This window comes from Gallus gallus, chromosome Z (assembly GCF_016699485.2).
Source record: "Gallus gallus isolate bGalGal1 chromosome Z, bGalGal1.mat.broiler.GRCg7b, whole genome shotgun sequence".
NCBI lineage: Eukaryota > Metazoa > Chordata > Aves > Galliformes > Phasianidae > Gallus > Gallus gallus.
The window spans coordinates 66,795,855-66,816,421 of NC_052572.1; the positions used below are offsets into that span (position 1 = coordinate 66,795,855).

The 20,567-nt window shown below is 37.2% G+C and overlaps 1 protein-coding gene across 12 annotated transcripts in view; it reads left to right on the forward strand.

Annotated features, from left to right (window-relative positions):
- The window catches only part of PTBP3 (polypyrimidine tract binding protein 3), a 54,825-nt gene that overhangs the window by 25,536 nt on the left and 8,722 nt on the right, over positions 1–20,567 (forward strand). For 10 of the 12 annotated variants that reach the window (XM_015280703.4, XM_424912.8, XM_046905810.1 and 7 more), the window contains 8 exons: positions 1,282–1,451; positions 2,293–2,439; positions 8,547–8,711; positions 11,618–11,728; positions 13,246–13,420; positions 15,580–15,657; positions 16,328–16,413; positions 20,046–20,079. In XM_015280703.4, coding sequence (XP_015136189.1) covers positions 1,282–1,451; positions 2,293–2,439; positions 8,547–8,711; positions 11,618–11,728; positions 13,246–13,420; positions 15,580–15,657; positions 16,328–16,413; positions 20,046–20,079 — 966 coding nt within the window. Of the gene's footprint in view, positions 1–968; positions 1,094–1,281; positions 1,452–2,292; positions 2,440–8,546; positions 8,712–11,617; positions 11,729–13,245; positions 13,421–15,579; positions 15,658–16,327; positions 16,414–20,045; positions 20,080–20,567 lie in introns of all 12 variants that reach the window. The other 2 variants (XM_025144918.2, XM_046905809.1) reach the window with 1 other exon arrangement.

The window sequence follows — 20,567 nt, forward strand, 5'->3', positions numbered from 1 at the left end:
TCTAGAAGGCACAGAGAGCATACAGTAGCATTTAAAATTTCTTGATGGATAAAGCAAGGTGTAACAAACTCTTACATTATACAGGTATTGATTACCTTTCCTCATGCATAAAAAAATCTGGGTGAAACACTTCTCAGCTTTAGACTGCAGCAACATTTAGAAGAAAATCTGAAATAACTTGCTAAACTCATACAGATATTTGTTCCTAATCTTTTGTGGATCTGTGAAATGACAGATGCAACAGATGAGATGTTAAGCTTCTCTCTCTCTTTTGCTGGAGTAAAGCTGTTTGTAGTACGTAAATAGGAGGAAAACAAAACAAAAAACAGTGTATCTCATTAGTACACAGTTAGACTTAAATTCAGTTACCAATATGCTGTCTTCCCTCATGTTTTGGGATATTTTTTCAAATCTCTTATACCTCTGTATCTTCCTCTAGGAGTATCTATTACTAGGATCTGTAGATTGGCTGGTTAATTTCATTTTTATTACTTTAACAGTTATTACTCCATTGTGATACCCTCTAGAACAATATGCCAATTTTAGTTGTGGTGTTCTGCTTAAAAGTGCTCTCAAGGGCTGTGAATCCCTTGGAAAGTAACTGTTGGTCATTTACCTGTTACAGGATTCAAATAGGCAAAAAAAAAAAAAAAAAAAGCAAACAAACAAAAAAACTACTTGCCAAAGTGGATGGCTTTATAATCTGCATGGATTTCACGCTTCACTGCTGTGCATCCTTTTCCAAGGGAATTCCTTTAAACTTAGTCGCATGGGGCAGCAGACTTTCTTTAATGCTTTTTGTTGTTGTTGTTAATTATTTGAGGTAGCAGCTAAGTCTGGCTGAGGAACTAACGATTCAGGAAGATAAGTTGGTAATAAAATAATGAATGTATTACCTCCCAGTTAGTAATAACTTGCCCCTCTTTTGTATTATTAAATGTAAATATCTTTCATGTATGTTTGGAAAGAAGTTACTAGCATCTCCAGTTGCAAGACTTCAAACAAAAACCAAGAGAAGACAGGGAAATGAAAGAGAAGGAAAAAGGAAAGGAAAGCAGAAGGACCTCACACTTATTGTGGAGATTTGGAGCAGGTGAAGGGAACCTTTTTAAACTGTCAGTGGTTTATGTATGAGCTGACCTTTCTTAGAATTCAAAAGGCTGTAGAGAACAGTTAATGTCGGTACTGAGATAGCAGTTTCTCCCATTTAGGTTTTGGCATTTATACTGCATAATAAGTTTGTCTTATTTGTTTGTCCATTTCTTTCCTAAAACACTTTAGGTGGTGGGAATGACAACAAGAAATTAAAAGGAGGGAGATTGCCATGCTTACCTTCTCGTGTCCTTCATCTTCGTCAAATTCCAGATAATGCCACTGAAGCAGATGTCATTTCATTAGGTCTCCCTTTTGGCAAAGTAACCAATGTATTGATTTTAAGAGGAAAAAGTCAGGTAACAATTATAACAGCAGGCCTGCTGATGTCATTCATTGCTCTAATGCTTTTGGTACTGCATTTGACTGAAATGATTGCAGTGATAAGTATTTCATTTATGGCTCAAAATTTTCATTTTTTCACAGTTGGAGAAATGTCTTGGTATTCATTTCTTTTCATACATTTTCTGATTACATAATGATCTAGAAACTTGTTGACATTAGTCATAAACATTAGATACATCTTATATAAGAACATATGCTGATCAAGAAGTACTTTGCCACTATTTCTGTTGACAGCTGTCTTGAAATGACCTGCTTGATAGAATAATTAACATGGAGATTATTTTTTTATGTGAAATAAATAGGTTTTTTCCAAATCCTTTTAGGTGATGGGTAATTTACATCATGAATAAACACTGAAATCCTAAAAATAATAGGCATTCATTCAGAAATTGTCTACAGCACTGGACTGGGTTAATACTGTGCAGGAACCATATTTGGTGTCCCCTTCCTACTGCTTCAATCAGTGTATGCATTTGCAACCTAAGCAATAATGCTTTAATTCAGGATTCTAATAAATTCATTAGCAATGATTTTTTTATTAGCATGTCTTCCCATACGTCATACTTACTCCAACTCTCCTTTAATAATATATTGTACTTAAAATGTATAAGTCTATTAGGAGATTCAAAACAAATATCCCCACAGACTTGCATAAATGAGCCCCTCTTAATGCAGCGCTATACTTTCACGTGATCTTTTTCTAGTGAGAGTGGAATTAGGAATAACTTAAGGTTTGATGTTTTGTTCTTTCCTGTAAACAAAACAATGTTGAATACTGTTATAATTCTATTGTAGGCTTTTTTGGAAATGGCTTCTGAGGAAAATGCTGTTAGTATGGTGAACTACTGCTCTACCGCTATACCTCACATCCACAATCAGCCTGTGTATGTTCAGTATTCCAACCACAGAGAACTTAAGACTGACAGTCTCCCTAGTCAGGCTGTAAGTATGATATTTTCATTTAGTAAGATAGAATTATACATGACTTACATTAGTAAATAGACTATTTTCTATTAATACTACATTAATGGTGATATTATAATAGATTTTTTTTTTTTGTCAGTTGTAATCTAAACAGAAAGTTCTTTCAGAAAGGGACTTGGTACTTCTAAAATTACTGTGTAGGAGCTCAAGTTCAAGAACGGCCGTCCTGATGGCCAGGAAGTCCAGTGAAGGGAGCAGGAAGCCTGCATGGATGAACAAGCGTTTCCTGGCAGAACTCAATAAAAAGGAGGCATAGGAGAGGCTTAAGCATGTCCAGGTGACCCTGGAGGAATATAGGGATGTTATTTTAATATGCAGATAGATGCCATAACTGACTGACCATGAGCCAGCAGTGTGCCATTGTGGCCAAGAAAGCCAGTGGTATTCTGGTGAGCATTAGAAAGAACATGGCCAGCAGAGTGAGGGAAGTGATCCTCCACTCTGCCCTGATGAGGCCACGTCTGAAATATTTCTGTGTCTATGTCTTGGCTCCCCAGGTCAAGAAAGACAGGGAACTGCTGGGGAGAGTCCAGCAGAGGGCCGTAAAGGTGGTTGAGGAGATGGAGCATTCCATGTATGAGGAAAGGTTGAAAGATCTGGGGCTGCTCAGCCTTGAGGAAAGACTGAGGCGGGATCTTATCAGTGTAACTACAGTAGTAGTAACTACAGGGAGGTAGTCAAGTGGATGGCTCTTTTCAGTGGCGTCCAAGGACAAAGGGTAACATGTACAAGCTGAACTCAGGACGTTCCATCTGAGCAAGAGGAAGAGCTGCTTTACTTTGAGGGTGACAGAGCACGGGATCAGTCTGCCTGGAGAGATTGTGGTCTCCTTCTCTGGAGATAGCCTAAAGCCACCTGGTTGCTTTCCTGTGCAACCTGTTTCAGTAGGGGGATTGGACTTGGAGTCCCTTCCAAACCCTGTGATTCTGTGATCTCCATTTACATCATGGATGATAACATGGGACACATCATCAGCATGTTGATAATAAGCATGTGGATAATAAGCATGTGGATAATGCAGAACCGGGAGGAGTGTTTAACATCCCAGATGGTTGCGCTGCTTGTTGTTGAGAGGAAACTAGACAAGCTGGAGAAATGGACTGATGAGAATCTGATTAAGTTCAACAAAGGAAAATGCTAACTCCTGCACTTGGAAAGGAGTAGACCTGGGCAACAATTATGTGTCGGGACCAACTGGTTGGAAAGCAGCTAGCTAGCCTACAGAATGATCTGTGTTTGCTCATGGACCCCAACTTTGCCGTAAGGCAACAATGTGTCCTTCCAGCAAAGAAGGCCAACAGCATCCTCAGCTGCAGAGAGCAGAGTACTGCTTTCTGATGGGGAGTGACTCTTCTCTACTCAGCACTGGTGAGGCACAAATATGGAGTCCAGTTCTGGACTCCTCAATACAAGAAAGACATAGAGATAGTGGAGTAAGTCCAGCAAAAGGCCATGAAGGTAGTTAAGGAACTGGAGTATATGTCATACAGGTGCAGAGAGAACTGGGTTTTTTCAGCCTGGGGAGGAGAAATCAGGGGTATCTTATCAACGTGTTCAAATACCTGGGGTGGAGTGACATGGAGACAGCCTCTTTTCTTGTCACTGAGCATCACTGAAAAGAGTCCATGTTCATAAATTCAAATACAGAAAAATGCACTGAAATTTAAAAAGCAAGCAAACAAAAAGCTTTTTATTTTAAGCATGGCCAAACATTGGAATGTGTTACTCAGAGATGTTATGGAGTGTCCAGCCTTGGAGGCATTTGAAACTTAACTGGAAACAGTCGTAACCAATCTAAGCTAGGTGACTTCTTTGAAGCAAGCGTATTGGACTGGACAATCTCTTAAGGTACCTTCCAACCAAAATATTTTTTTTATTGCATTTTCAGCTGGTCAGAGGCTTGGGATGCACTGTCTTGCTTACGTAAAGTGAGACTGAGGCTGTGCTCAATTAGAAAACAAACTAGAAAGGAGTCATTCTATTATGTCTGTCAGCTGACATTGAATGTACGTTTCTGAAAGAGCAAATCTATTAATTGTGTTTTCGTCTGGTGGACTTTTTCTTCAAGTTCTACTAAACTTTTTCAGGAGAATCTCATTTCTCTCTCCTGTGAGATGTGATATAGTTACAGTAGTGTATATTACCTGCTGCAAAAGAAGTTCCCTACTTCTGGGAATCTCCCAGTTTATATTCAGTGCTGAGGAGTCATTTGTTTTGCCCCATTCTGCTCCAGAGCTTCAGTTAAATACACTCTTCTATTCTTGGGGTGGAAGCATTATGCTTATATATTCCTGCAAAAATGCAAATGCCTGAACAGAAAATGACTTTTTGCTTTTCAACCACAAGTTCTAAATCAAACAATGAAATATGAAGGAAGAAGTGCTTCTGGGTCTCTCTCTTTGTAGATTGTAAGAGCTTCATACTTTTTCTGGGAATTAACAGATAAAATTAGTGAATTCTTCAGAGCTCTCTGTTCCGACCAGTTGATAAATAGTCAAGACTGCTGCAAAATTGTTTTTCTGTTTTCAAATATATCAAAAGTGTTGGTACATGGGAATTATTATCTATAACTTCTTTCTCATATATGCTGATCTTTGTTTCTTAAACTCCTTTTTCGTACAACTGGTGATAAATTCTCAGCAAATAGCTATATAATCATATTTGTTTTCTAGAGGGCATATTATGTCTTGAAACAGTTACCTCTACATCTACTAGTATTATTTTCTTATATAAAACACAGACTGCCAACAAGACAAGTGTTTTATTTTTCAACATTGACATATCTTTTTGTTTTCTTGCATGTAATGTCAGAAGGAATCACTTTGTAATTTCCAAACAGTTCCATGAAGCTTTTCTAAATAACTTCCTGTCCTTAAAAATAAGATGATGAGTTACTGTTTTGCTAATGATATTTGTCAAATGTAAATTTTTGTCTGGCAGAGCCCTGTATCAGGGATCTTGAAGGCTAACAGTGTGAAAGAGCTTTTGTCATAGGATGATTGTGCCTTCAGTTTGAAAGAACACACCTTCTGTATAAGGAAAAGATTGGGAACTTCTGCTGAGGAGGTTTAGTAGGAGATGGGCAAGTGTCTAATTACAGATTCAGTTTGCAATGACTGAGAATACTCTCTGCCCTTTTAAGTGGATCTTAATGCAAGATAAAGGCTTAGCTTCATTTATCTGAAACTGCTGTAATTTGTACTAATAATACTCATATAATGTCAGGATTTTGATCCCTAGAAACTACATGCCCATGCTTCATTGACGGACATATTATATTGTTACTTGTGCCCTTTGTGCAAGCTGACATTCGTAATATCCCTCAATGCCTAGAACTATATAAAAACAAGCTCTTAAATGATGAATTTATCAGTTGGAATGGGAAGTATGTAATTTTTTTAAAAAAATCCCTATGTTTAATGTTTTATTTGTATTTTACAGTGCTAGTGTGATCATTGTTACGTTCAGTATTGAACAGCTGGGGAAGGACTAACTAAGGGATATTCCCAGAGGCAGATATTCTGAAGACTAATTGCTCTCTAATTGGACTTCTGGATGAGGTTTCTAGTAGAAATTTGACATTAATAATACTTTTTTAATGAGCATTTGTTAATTAGCATTATTAAAAACTGAAGGAGCTTGAGATATCCTTGACGTAGCAATTCTGTGAGTAATTGAACTCACCTAGCAGCATTTTACTGTCAAAATGAGCTAGTCTTGGATGTTGCTTCTCCTGCATCCAGTTGCATGTTCTACTCTTTATAGCTCTGGTGCTTCCTGGATTCTTCTGAGTGATTCAGCTCATAACTTGGCAGTTAAAAAATGAACAGTTTTCTGTGGTAATATGCTGAATACATTAGGATTCAGAGGAAAAATGTAGCAGGATTGTCTCAGTAATAGTGATCTCTATGGTCAGCTTATTACACCTTAAGGAAGTGCCTATGGATTTGCCATCAACTTCATTATTGTAAAAGTAACCATGGTACTGTGATTTCAAGTACACGTTTTTATGCCTGCAATATGTAAACCTTGAATGTCTGTCAGGTACACTCTCTCCATCCACAGAAATATGATGAAGAAACTCATAGGTTGTGGTAATGACAGGGGTATTGCTCACTTGCTGCCATCACAGATTAAGCATATTTAACTTGAGAAAGATGAACTTAATTTTTTGCCCTTTAGAAATGGAGCAGGATAGCGAGAACTGAAGAGAAAAAGAACAAAAAACAAACTACAAAACCAAAATCCTACACAGCCTGAAAGCCACCTCTACCTGTAAGCCTTTCCTTTCACTTCTGCTCTCTTCACTGCTGACTGTTACCTATTCCCCTTCCCATTCAGTGCAGGAGAAAGGAGATGAAAGTTGTGGTCAATTTGCATTGCTTTTTCTCTGCTGCTCCTTCCTGCTCCAGTGTGACATGTTTTCTCTCCCTCATCTTGCTGAGAGGAGTGAGGGTGAGAGATGCATGAAGAAGAAATCTTGCGGTGTGCTTCTGTACAATGGTAAAAGCAAACTGATTCAGTGGTTTGGTGCTCCAAAAGGTTGATATTTTGCTGTCTTCAGAAGAGGTCATGTCAGTTTGCCTTGATGACTTTTTTTTTTTCTTTTAATATGCTGTGAAGTCTATCTTCTAAAGATTTTATATCTGGGGTATTATTAGTGCTTTTATTTATTTATTTGGAAGCCTCTGACTTGTATTGGCTTGAGATACTGAGACATTTTTTCCTGTGGCCTTTATGCTCTGCATGACTTAAAACTACTTCTTATAGTATGTTTTGAAAGAACATTTTTCCATTCATAAGTTTTAATATTAGAAGATAGATCTCAATAGCTTCAGAAGATAAAGAAAATAACGACGACTTCTCCGGTAAGCCCTTTCCACTATTTTTTTTTTCTTGTTAATGTGTCAGTAACATAGTAGCAGGCCTCCCATAAAAACATAGGGCTTCACTTTTACATTTGAGCTTTTTTAAAGATAAATGTATCCTAAATAAGTTCTGAGATGTGATTGGTTGGATAACAGTTTATTTTCTGTACTAATACTGCATATGGGGATTACAGCAAACATCGATGCTCATCTTTAACTTGCGCTAACATGAAAGGCACTGGAATCTTGCTAACTTGTCAGTCTGGTAAATGTCATTTGTCTCTTTGCTGGATTGGTTTGTTAATTGCAAAAACAAATAAGGCAACACATTTCAAGGGTGTGGTTTGGGTAACAGCCTCAGGAAAAAAATGACACGTTTGCAAATGAGACTACTTTATTCTTATCACTTTCTGTTCAGTACATGAGAGGATATTTTCTTTCTCCTTCTACAAAAACAATATTGCCTACATTTTAAATATATATATATATATATATACACACATATATATATATTTTCAATTATGACCTTTTCATTTGAGTTTTTTATTTAAATTTTAGAGATCTTAGCTTAGCAACCGAGCATTAAATTGCTGATGTCTTAGTATCTAGGCTCAGCTCTGAGGGACAGTCTATTCTGGAAGCTTACATGAAACCAGGTGACATCCACGCCTTGTGTCATATTTAGTTGAACTTCCAAGAGAAGAGTGTTACTGAGATATGGCTGCAAGTCACAACGCTATGTTGGGAAAGGAATGTCTCTCTGCAAGGCTCTTAGAAGTAATCCAATGATCTTTTTGAGAAAAGTCCATCAAAAATGAGTATACAGACTTCTCAAATTCCAGTGAGGTGGTCTGAGAAGTGAGTTTAAGGGTGTTATATTTTGTGGCTGACACTTTGGCTCTGGGAAGAAAAAGAACAGGATGTGCACCTTTGAGCTTGTGTTTGCCAAAACTCAATTCCTGAAGAAAATCAAATCCTAATAAAGCAAACCAAGCAGTTTGTGCTTTACTGACTGGTTGGAAATTCATTACCATGTTGTTGTACTTCCATAGATATTTACAAAGGAGGAATACAGCTTTTAAACACTGCACAGTAAATGCATTTTATATGCTTTTCTTTGTAAGAGATCTTTGTTTAGACATAAATAGTTTGTATGTGTGTAAGTTAATTGTGGTCTCTTCTGTGTTGTGATTTCAGAGTGCTCAAGCTGCATTGCAAGTTGTGAATACCGTGCAGTGTGGAAACGTGGGTGTTACAAGTACTTTTGCTGCTGAAAGTGGGCTCCCTCCAGGTCACAGTTCTGTTCTTCGAATCATTATTGAAAATCTGTTCTACCCTGTCTCTCTAGAAGTGCTGTATCAGGTAATAAGAATTAGTAAAACAAATAGTAAAATCTGTTTCTTTGTTGCCACTATAAATAGGTTTTTGGTTTGTTTTTTTTTTTTTTTGAAGTACCTACGGATCCTCTGTTGTGCATTACTCAGCTTGAGTAAGGACTGTCACTTCCAACATTATTTGTTGTAACTTAGAGATCTAGGCTTGAATTGGTCTTATTCAAAAAAATAATAATAATAAAAAAAATCAAATAGAACAGGACTTTCCTAGTTGGCTTTTCATGACTTTTTCTCTTTTGGTTGTTTAGTTTTGTTTGTGTCGTCTTTGGTTTATAGTTCTTTAACTTAGTTGAAATCATAGCAAGAGTTCTGTGGAAGGAATAATAAACTCAAATTGCTACTTTGAATTTATGCCTAGGAGCTAGTGAATTCTTGACTTATCTTAGTACTCCTTATGCTCAGTAACTTTTTAAAGTTTGCATTCTTTTTTTAGCATTTTAAAATCACTTTTATAATTTGGCACAAGGGATGCTACATGCAAGTACAGTTGCTTGGGCAAATATTTTAAATTATCATAAGCTCTTAGGGTGTCACTTGTTTCATCCACTGAGAACTATAGTAGTAGACTATAGCTATGAGAGACATTACTGTAACTTCTGCTTGTGGTTATTAAGGATTTGTCAATATTTTTCTTTCAAGTATTGCAAAGAATTTCATACTTGAAGCTTTTATAAATATCAGTAAATCTTTGCAGCTGAGAACATGCCCCTAATATGATTTTCCTGAGTTAATATGGTTTAAAATGATTAGCAATCTTTTATAAGGAGCAGCAGTCTCAACAAAGATGTTTTTGCTGTTCTACTTAGCATCTCAAATGCTTATTATCAATATTTGCTTTGTCCTCTTGCGTCTTTATTTTTTTCTCTTTATCTCCCCAACTAGCATGGATGAATTTGAATGCTACTAGCTGTCACTTAGAAGTCAGAATTTTTGTGATCTAAACTTTTGTTTATACCTTCAGGTGTTATGTACTCAATAATACATCATACAACTTGTATGTCAACTGTTTATTAGTGTACACAGAATAATGTATTAGTTAATTATCAATGCATAGCAGTGCACAGTTAACCATGCAACAGCAACTCCTGGATCTAACCTTATGTGCTTTTTGTTATTGCTGTTGGGTTTTGTTGTTGTTGATATTGACAAAGCAGACAATGGAAGAAGAGATTCATATTATATTACCTTTATCTGATTGACATTTACTTCCATGCAGCAAAATTGTGTTTTTTTCAGTGTTTGAGTTGTCCAATAACCCTCAGTTAACTATTTTTGCAATAGGTCTAGAAAATTAGGTAACACTTGAAAAGGGAGCTTAATTGGAGTTCATAATAAGGGACATTGTCCTCTAATTAAAGCAGCACTTTGTGCATGATAGATAGCTACAGTGCTGCAAAGAAACCTAACTTTGTAAGTGTGGAAAATTAATGGAAATGAGAAAATTTCACTGATAAGTATAGTATCATATACTTACAGGCAGGCTGGCATCCAAAACTTCAGTTAAATAGAGTATTTATTTAGTTGTTTATTCACAATCTACCTTTAAATATCTATTGTGAGTAACAGAATACTTGGTGTCATATTTGTAGAAACAAAACTGTGGGGTTTAGGTTTAGAAACGAAGAGGTATATCTCAAAAATATCTGTCTGTTTTTGTGGAAATATGCATGGAAGCCCACATTTAGAAACTGCACTTAGACCCTTCTTAAGGGGAATCGTTTTATGAACAGGAACTTGACAGCTAATTTTAAATTGCTTTGAAAAAAAGGTTTCTGTTCTGTCTTCTACCAGAAAATGATGACTGTAGCATAAAATCCTGGAAAACTGGGCACAAAGTTTTAGAACAGTGACTCCATGACTTTAAGGCTAATAGGCTGGAAAGAGATGCTTGTCCTTATCTCTTATGTATCTTTCTCTTCTAGAATTAATACTTTCGTAGGGGTTCTGCTTTCCTGTTGCTTTTCATTGCTTTAGAACTTTGTTCTTAAACTGTTGGCGCTTTCAAAACTCACTTTTCTGCTTTCATTGTTACTTTTGCCATCATTTCTTTGCATTGTGTGATATGTCTTAACCTTGCTACGCTTTTGGCCACACTCTCCATGAGTGCCACAGAAGCTGTCATCATGTCATGTAGTGAATGTTTTGTGTATTACATGCTCTTATTCTGAGTGTGTGTGTGTGTGTGTATACTTACATACACACATATATATACACGTGTGTATATATATGTGTTTGTATATATATATATATAGTGTATATATAAAGTATATATATATATACTTACACAAAATTTCAGCCTTTAAAAACTTTACTACAATGCCTACATTTGGAGTAAAACAAACACCACTCAATTATAAATTGATACATTTACAAATCGATAAAAGGATGAGTCTCAAGTGAGTGCTTGTCTTGCTTCTTTCCTTCTTTGTCTTCCATTTAGGACAGTGGATCTATGTTATTAATTTGTAGACACATTAACTATTTAAGAGAGCTGTTTGATCATCTATTTGCAGAAATTGCTTGAAATATAAGCTGTAAGTATACGTATCTTGACAGTTTGCAGTTCCTATCTGACATGTGAAAGTCCTCTTCTCATAACAGCTTTGACACAGGACTTAAGCCTCCTTAGGCTGGTCTTATCTCTTTCAGTTAGTATTCTTAGTTGTTAGAATTAGTCATTGCTGATTCTTTAGAGGAATTTTTTCCTTCTTCCCCATTTTTATATCTTCTTCTTTCTTTTTTCTTTTTTAAACTGATATCAGAATTTGTTTCAGTTTAATTTCTGTTCAGTTCTTACAAAAGATATGTCTCAGAAAATTTATATTAAATATTAAAATGCTGGGATTTTTTAAGTCCATATTTCTTTCTTCTCAGATTTTCTCTAAGTTTGGATTTGTCTTGAAGATTGTCACCTTTACAAGAAACAATCAGTTTCAAGCCTTGATCCAATATGCTGAACCAGTGAATGCATATTATGCCAAAATGGTAAGTGTCGTGTACTCAGCTGGTTTGTTTCACTGTGTTTTCCTCACACAGGTAGAATGGCCATTATGCATAACATTACTGATAGCTTGCTCATTAACTTTGTCTTCTTTTCTTCCTAACTGTCTTGTTGCACTAGAATAACTTTGACAACCCTCACTAGTTATAAGAATGGTACTCTTACCATCAAATGTAAGGAAGTGTATAGTACCCAGATGGAAATCTGCATGGCTCTACCAAATCAAAGATTGGAGCTGTTGGTAGGGAAGACTGGTGGTGGCTGTGGTTGTGTCAAAAAGTCTTTTCCTTGTCAAACTAACTAAACTGTTTTCAGTGAGGATTAATCTGAAGAGTGGGTTAACTCTGAATGGCTGTCTGGTGGAATCCTAGGTGCCTACCAAGCTGCTCTCTCAGTTCCACTCCTCAGCAGGACAGGAAGAAAATAAGATTAAAAAAAAAGCTTGTGAGTTGAGATAAGAACAAGATCACTTGCCAGTTACTATCATGGGCAAAACAGATTAAACTTGAGGAAGATAAGTTTATTTCACATTGATATGGATAGTGAGAACTAAAAACAAAACTAGGAACGCCTTCCTCTCACACCTCTTCTCAAGTTCTGTTTCACTCCTGTCTCTTCTACTACTTCCTCCTCCTGCAAGCAGTACAAGTGTGTGCAAAATGGGATTTGTGGTCAGTCCATAGCACTTATTCTCAACTGCTCCTTCCTCCCTGCACTTTTCCCCTGGCTCCGGTGTGGGGTCCCTCCTGTGGAATATGGTCCCACATGAAGGCTGCATGTGAACTGTAGTCCCTTCCCACAGGATGTAGTTCTTCAAGAACTGCTCCAGGATGACATGTAGTCATTCGGGAACAAACTGGTTTCTCCATGGGCTGCATGCAGCTCTTTCTCCACTCTAGGCTCATCTCCACAAGCTACAGCTACAGCCCAGGCTCTGCTCCTGCGGGGGTGTGAGTTATACCATCTCCAGTGGTATAACTCACTTCTATACCTCACCTCTGTACCTCTCCAGGCCACATCCACTGCTGCACCAGGTGCTTCTCCACAGCTGTATGGGGAGATCTGCTCTATGCAGTGCCCATAGGCTGCAGGGGACAGCCTGTTCTGCCATGGGCCTCTCCTTGGCTGCAGGCAGCTGCTGTTCTGCACATAGAGCACATCATGCCCTCTTCCTGCAATGACCTTGAGGCCTGCAGGGTTGATTCTCCCATGTTTCCTACTCCTCCCTCTGACAGCTGATGTACAGGTTTTTTTTTTTTTTTAACCTTTCTTAAAAATGTTATCACAAAGGCACCACCAGTGCTTTCTGCTTTGGAGCTGTCTGGAATGGGCCTAGTCCAACAGGGCTGCCTTTATACTCAGCTTCAAGATGAAAGATGTAGAATATTTATCTACTGGTACTTGCACTTTTTTCTCTTTTTTGATACAGATAAAAATAAACTTAGGAAGGAGGTTTGCAACAAAGTGTTTTGTATCTGAAAACTTAACTATTTGTTTCCAGGCTCTGAATGGCCGAAATATCTACAATGCATGCTGCACTCTGCATATTGATTTCTCCAAGTTAACAAGCCTTAAGGTGAAGTACAACAATGAGAAAAGCAGGGATTTCACTCGCTTTGACCTTCCAGCTGCTGATGGCCAACTACCCCTGGATCCAGCCATAATTGCTGCCTTTGGTAAGGAGCCCTTATTTTTAGTGATAAATATGCAGTGTGATCATTATGCTTTTTACATTGCATACTCCTAGGAGTTTTATTCTCTGGTTGTATAATAGATTCTGTTAAAAATAAACAAACAAAAGAACATTTTATGTATAATTTTGATTGTTAGATTCAGTAAAGTTTGTGTGGAAAGCAGAAAATCCTATTTTAGATAAATGAGTATATGAAACCTTGTTCAGATAAACAAATATATGAATATATTCAGATGACCAAAATAAAAGCATTATCAAAAAACTTTATCTTTAGAATGGTGTGGAATTATATCATTCGTGTAAGGCAATATAATAAACATTTCATATCAGAAAAGTCAGTGGCAGCCATTCAAAATTGACTGATTCCCTAAAGCTACTTGAAAATGCATGATTTAAAGTATGCTAGCTCTTGTTTGCTGATATTTTAGGATGACTGCTTGCTCTAAGGAGTAAACTGTGAGAATTACACAAATATTACAATTATATTTTGTAGTTCCCTTCTAAAAGAAAATTTTAGTAAATTCCTTTAGTAAATTTTAGAAGTAACTTCCATAGCATAGAGGAAGCATTATCTGCTTGAAGTGACTTTGGAGAAGCTTTTTGGCATAAACAGCACATGTGTGTTTATTCAACTTTGATAATAAGTGCAAATCATCAGATTAATGTGTTATGTTGCAATATGTGTGTTCAAGTAACACTTAGCTGAATGACATGATGAAAAGATATTGGGAGTCATGTCAGTACTTATGCTTCCTATTTTATTACTAGCACAGGCAGGTTTGATGGAGAACTACCAAGCCATTCTATGATAAAGCAGGTATCAGAATAATGCATCCAATTTTACTGTAGACTTGAAGGTATCGTAATAGTAAAACTAAAAATTTTAAGATACTGCACTGTAAGAAAGCAGATTTTATGAATGTTTTGAATTTTAAGATCTTCACCCACTGAGCATGGGCAGAGGTACATGAACGAGTACGCTTTCAAAGCTACTTGCCAGCTGTAAAGCAAATGATTCTACAAATACAACATGCATCAAAGAGTTCCGGATCTTTCTGCATTAGTTCTGTTTGACTACTTTTACATGTATGATTTTAATATCAGTGTGCAACATGCAGATCTCATTTGGCAGAATGAAAGCTCTTTAGCTCTTCATTAACGTTTCCATTATCATTCTTGGATTGTGAATATGTGATTCATATCTTTATTCATATCCTTATTGCCAGAACTTGTCAGCATAGTGCACACACTGGAGTATTATAAAGAACACAATGACTTGCTTTGGTGTGATGAATGTATTCCATTGTTTATATTAAAGGTGCTTTGACACTACAGATAATAGGAGGTGTGACATTATGCAATATTAATGAGTACTTGATCTACAATGTCTGTTTCATTTGTTGTTATTGTGATTCATAACTGATACTTCATGTGGTGTTGTATTATTTGTATTGACAACCATTTGTTAGTGAGCATAGCTGTTTTAGTCAGTGATGGAAGTCTGAGTACTAAAACCGCCAGATTTGTAGGTTTCATGTACTGATTATATGTGTCCCAATTTGTTAAAATAAAAAGCCAACAGTCTAGAGTGCTAACATATGACAGAATCCAGAAATTAAGCTTGCATCTAATACAACCTTACTTGCTACCCAAGATAGTGCTTAACTCCGCATAGTATCGTGAAAGCCAGTGAGCCACCTTTGAAGCAAGATCTTTCTACACTGATATTCCAAATCTGTTTAATGCTTGTAACTGCAGCTGCTGGTTTTTTTTTAATGTATTTGTGCAAACTGGAAAGGTGCTTCTGCTTGAAAAAAAAAATTTACTTTAATAGCTACTAGAATTCAGAAACTCAGACTGGTTTTGGTTGTTTAATTATGTAGCTTACTCATAACTGTCTCATAACATACTTTCTCATTAATATCTAGGAAATAATGATATCTCATTATTGTAAAACATTGCATGATTTACTTCCAGAAAACTTCTAGAATGTATTTCAGTTTTATGAACAAAAAATATACTTAGCAAACACTGCACCACAGATGTCTAAACTTCAATGAATACTAATCTCGTTTCTGAAGTCTCTTCTGTTTTCCAGAAATGTTAAAGTCTCTGTTTTAATTAGATATCTTCTATTACTAGGGTCCCAAGGTATCATCTTCCAACCCTATGTAGGGACTGGTGGAATTGGTCCGGTCACATACTTTCCTCAAGGGGCTGGTAATGTTCCATCTTCAATGTTTTTTTTTTTTTTTTAAAAAAAAAAAGGCAGTGTGTTTTAAATGTAGCAGTCAGAACACATTTTAGTCATTCTGGTTCTCTTTGTGTATCATAGCACTCTGTAAAAGTTCTTGCCATAATCATAAAAAAAAAAACCATATGTTGATATAATTTTTAATTTAATAAGTGAAGAAATGTAATGCTTTGAAAAAGATTACCTGTAAGAGAAGAAATTGTAAGTGTCTATTGTTCTAAGAATTGAAAGTCTTCTTTGACATTCAAAGGTAAAAGGGGAAGTCTCCTCTTTTCTAAATATAAAATGAGAAATAAGTAGTCTTCTAAACTTAGCAATCTCTTCCTTTCTAGCACAGGATAAACTTTGGTGTTAGCTGATTTCTGTTCATTTCTGGACTGCAATTGCTATCCCCTTTTCAGTGAATCTGCTGCTGTGGCTCAATATTTCTTTATCACTAGAGGGGAGTTGCATTTTGCTTTATTAATCAGATACTAGGAATACCTTAATAACTTACAAACACTATTTTTATTGAAGATCAAATTTTTTGAAGAACCTAGTCTGCTATTGTGTTCTAAAATGTATCAAGTGATGCTGTAAGTAGAATTCCAAATCTTTCAATTTCACCTCTACCTGGAGTACTTTCTTTTCTTGCAGTCACCACATCTGTGGCATCTGTACGGATGAGTAATCCAGGTGTTCCAGGAAATTCTGTTTTACTGGTCAGCAACCTCAACCCTGAGGTAGGTTTGATCAATAGTACTGATGGAAGTGATCACTTGCACCAGCTGCTAGAGTCCTTACTGCAGGTTAACTTTAGCTGAAGCAACAAATGAGCAAAGTTCTATGATTATAATACCAAAATCAGGGCATTAGTTATGGAGCAGAACATCTTGAGGGACATCACACTGCATGTGCAGGACAACCAGGAGATCAGGCCCAGCCAGCATGGGTTCACCTAAGGCAGGTCCTGCTTGACCAACCTGATCTCCTTCTACAATGAAGTGACCCAGCTGGTGGATGAGGGAAGGGCTGTTGATGTAGTCTATGTAGATTTCAGGAAAGCCTTTGACACTGTCTCCCACAGTATTCTGGGGAAGCTGGCAGCCCATGGACTGGACAGGTACACTCTTAGCTAAGTAAAAAACTGACTGGAGGGCCAGGCCCAGGGGGTGGTGGTGAATGGAGTTAAATCCAGCTGGTGACCACCCAGAGGTTGGTACTGGGGCCTGTCCTCTTCAATATCATTACTGATGACCTGGATGAGGGCATTGAGTGCACCCTCAGTAAATTTGCAGATGACACCAAGTTGACAGGAAGTGTCGATCTGCCTAGGGGTGGGATGTCCCTACAGAGAGATCTGGACATGCTGGATAGCTTGTCTGAGCACAGTGGGATGAAGTTCAACAAGACCAAGTGCTGAGTCTTGCTCTTTGGCCAAAACAACCCCAGACAGTCCTACACACTTGAGGTAGAGTGGCTGGAAGGCTGTGTAGAAGAAATGGACCTGGGGATATTCGTCAGTGCTCAGCTAAATGTGAGCCAGCAGTGTGCCCAGGTGGCCAAGAAGGCCAATGGCATGCTGGCTTATATCAGAAATGGTGTTGCCAGTAGGAGCAAGGAACTGATCATCCCTCTGTACTCAGTATTAGTGATGCCACACTGTGAGTATTGTGTCCAGTTTTGGGCCCCTCACTGTAAGAAAGACATTGAGGCCCTAGGATGTGTTCAGAGAAGGGAAACAAATCTGGTGAGGGGTCTGGAGCACAGGCCTTATGAGGAGCAGCTGAAGAAGCTGGGACTTTTCAGTCTGGAGAAGAGGAGGCTCAGGGGGACCATATCACTTTCTACAAATACCTGAAGGGAGGTAGCGGTGAGGTGGGGGTCAGCCTCTTCTCCCATATAACTGGTGATAGGACTAGAGGGAATGGCCTCAAGTTGTGCCAGCGGAGATTTAGGTTGGATGTTACAAAAAAATTATTAACCAAGAGTGGTGAAGTGCTGAAATGGGCTGCCCAAGGAGGTGGTGGAGTCACTGACCCTGGAGGTGTCCCAGAAACACTTAGATGTGATACTGAGGGACATGGTTTACTGGGTAAATGTTGGTGACAGGTGAAGGGTTGGACTGGGTGATCTTAGAGGTCTTTACCAACCGTGGTGATTCCATGATTCTATAATCTTTATTTTTGTTTGAGCAAATATCCATTATTGTTGAAGCTTGCTTTAAAACTCTGTTCAGTAGTGAAAAGCTTCTAGACACAATTTACTTCAGAAAAAAGAGTTCAGCAATGTAATTAGTGAGTTTGTAATTAGTGAGGGGTCTGAGGTTATACATGCAAAATGTTTGAGGTAGTTCACAACATAGAGCTAAACTCTTTGATACCTCAGTGGAATTACAGTTCTTAAGATGCTATTTTATCATTAGAAAACTAAAGAATTTTTCTTTTGATACATGAGAAGTCAGAGAAGCCAGAGGGAAGAGAAATAAAGATAAAAACACAACAAGTTACTTTTCTTTCAAAACATTGATAGAGCATTCCTAGTCTTTCATCCCAGAGCAGAGGAGCTGAGGGGAGGCCTCATGGCAGCTGCAGCTCATCAAAGGAGTTGTGTCAGGGGAGGGCCAGGGAAAGGCTGTGCCCCAGAGGGCGGTGGGCATGGCACAGCTCCCCAGGGCAGTGGGCACGGCGTGAGCTGCTGCTGCTCAGGGGTCGTTCGGGCACTGCTGTTACATACAGTGTTTGGGTTTGTGTGGTGCTGTGTTTAGCCCAGGGTTGGAAGGGACCCCCAAGGACCATTGGATCCGACGCAGGATATTCTATGATTCTAGTTTAGGAAGCTTTCTCAGAGAAGAGGAGGGGCATGGGTGTCCCTTGGTATGACATATCTATAAATCCATTTTTTAACATCAATGAATATGCATATTCACTTTTCATAGTACCACTTTTTTTTTTTTTTCTCCTATGTGTTCACAGTAAAACTGCCAAGCACAACTTGGGTAGTTACTTCTAGCGTGGTTTGTTTCATAGCCTTACCTCTGTTACTCAAACTTTACACATTACTTACTTAGAAGCACTCTACATCTCTTAATAAATAAGCTTTAGAAAGGCCATAACGTATTACAGTTTTACTTAACTGCTGATAAGTGATTCTACATCAGTAATGTAAAATTATTGTTTGTTTTACACCCTCATTGGATTCACTTAACCATAAAACTAATGAAATTAAGTTATTGTCAAAATGGAAGTTATATTCATATTACAAAAGTTTAAAAATCTGTTGACCAATTCCTTTAATCTTTAAATAGTTGCTGTGTTTCATACTTTTTTTTCTTACTAATAATTTCACATTAAGCATAAAAAGAAAGCTATAGATTAGGACTATAAGACAAAGGAATTACACTGTGCTTTGTCAGTGTATCTTATCAAGTAATTACAGATTTCTGATGAGCTTTGTACAAACAATTATTTAAGATGATTCTCTGAGCCTCAAGAGACTGCTTTTTTCAGAATAAGGATATGTGAAGCATAGATCAAATCTATTTTTAGGACTTTGCTGCTTTACTTAATACTAATTATATCTAAGATGTTACCATTTAGAATTTTATACTGCAATGCATGATACAACGTAAATTTTTAGTGCTTGTTACAGGCAACACTCATGTCTTAGCTGAGTAAAGTTTGGATTGATTATAGTGCAAGTTCTCTTCTTTAGTGACTGGGGAACTTGGTACACTAGGATTTAATGAAAAATCTCTGAAGAAAAATTACTTATTTCAGGCTTTTTTTTCCCAAAGCTTCGAATCAGACAAAATTTAAGTATCACTCCATACGTGCTTCATGTATAAACAATTAAATAGCATGCATATTACTAACATATGGTCATGGGGACAAAATTTTAAAAAAGCAGAATATATGTTGCAGCAACAAGTTTTAGTTTTTTAGGTGGTATCTGCAGTTTAGAAAAGACAAATGAGTTATTGAATGCTCTTTTCTATTTTTAGCGTAGCAAATTGCTTTGATTTATCAGTATATGAAATGCTGTCTTAGAAAGCTTGGAAAGAATAATTTCAAGTAATTAAGCCACTTAACATATTAATAATTTCTCCAGCATGGCAGACTCTGAGTTTTGAGCGATGAAAATGCATGAGCTGAAGTGTTAGCCTGTTTATGTATTTGATATGTGCATAATAAATATGTATTAACAAGAATGCATTACACCCTAGATACTGATGCAAACAGCTTTTGGTGAATTGGTTCAATGGTATTTGTGTTCAGAATCTCTCCCATTCTTTTGGTTTACCATGCACTTAAGGTCTAGGTTTCTTTATTTGCCTGGCTTTAAAAATAATACATTCATTTTATCATTTAAACAGGCCATCACACCACATGGACTTTTCATCCTATTTGGTAAGATATGTCAAATATACCTTTAGAAACTACAGGGCTAGAGTTCTTTTTATTTAAGTGGCAAGTGGTGGTTAATTAAACTTCAGTTTTTCTGTTTTTGCCCAGAAAATTTACAAGAGAATGTGCTGGTTTTAAATGATAGTGTTTTGAGTCAGTAGCTGCAAGACATGGGTACCAAAAAGACAGAATTGTTGCAGTTTCAGAAGAATTTCAGTGTGTGTTCTCATTTCTTCACTACAAAGAATGGCAAAGCAAAGTAAGATGAAAAAGCAGAGGTTGTCTCGGAGGAAATGGGCTACAGAACTGGAATATTTGTTATTTGCAGGGAAGAATGTTGACATGGTCATGTTTTAATACTCCTCTGTTGAGAGGACTTTTAGTACTTGCACTACTTACAGCTGAACATAGACATACGATTTTATGACTGAGATTCTGCTTGTTGAGGTGGTTTTTTTTCCATATTTCTGAACCTCAAAAAATAATATACA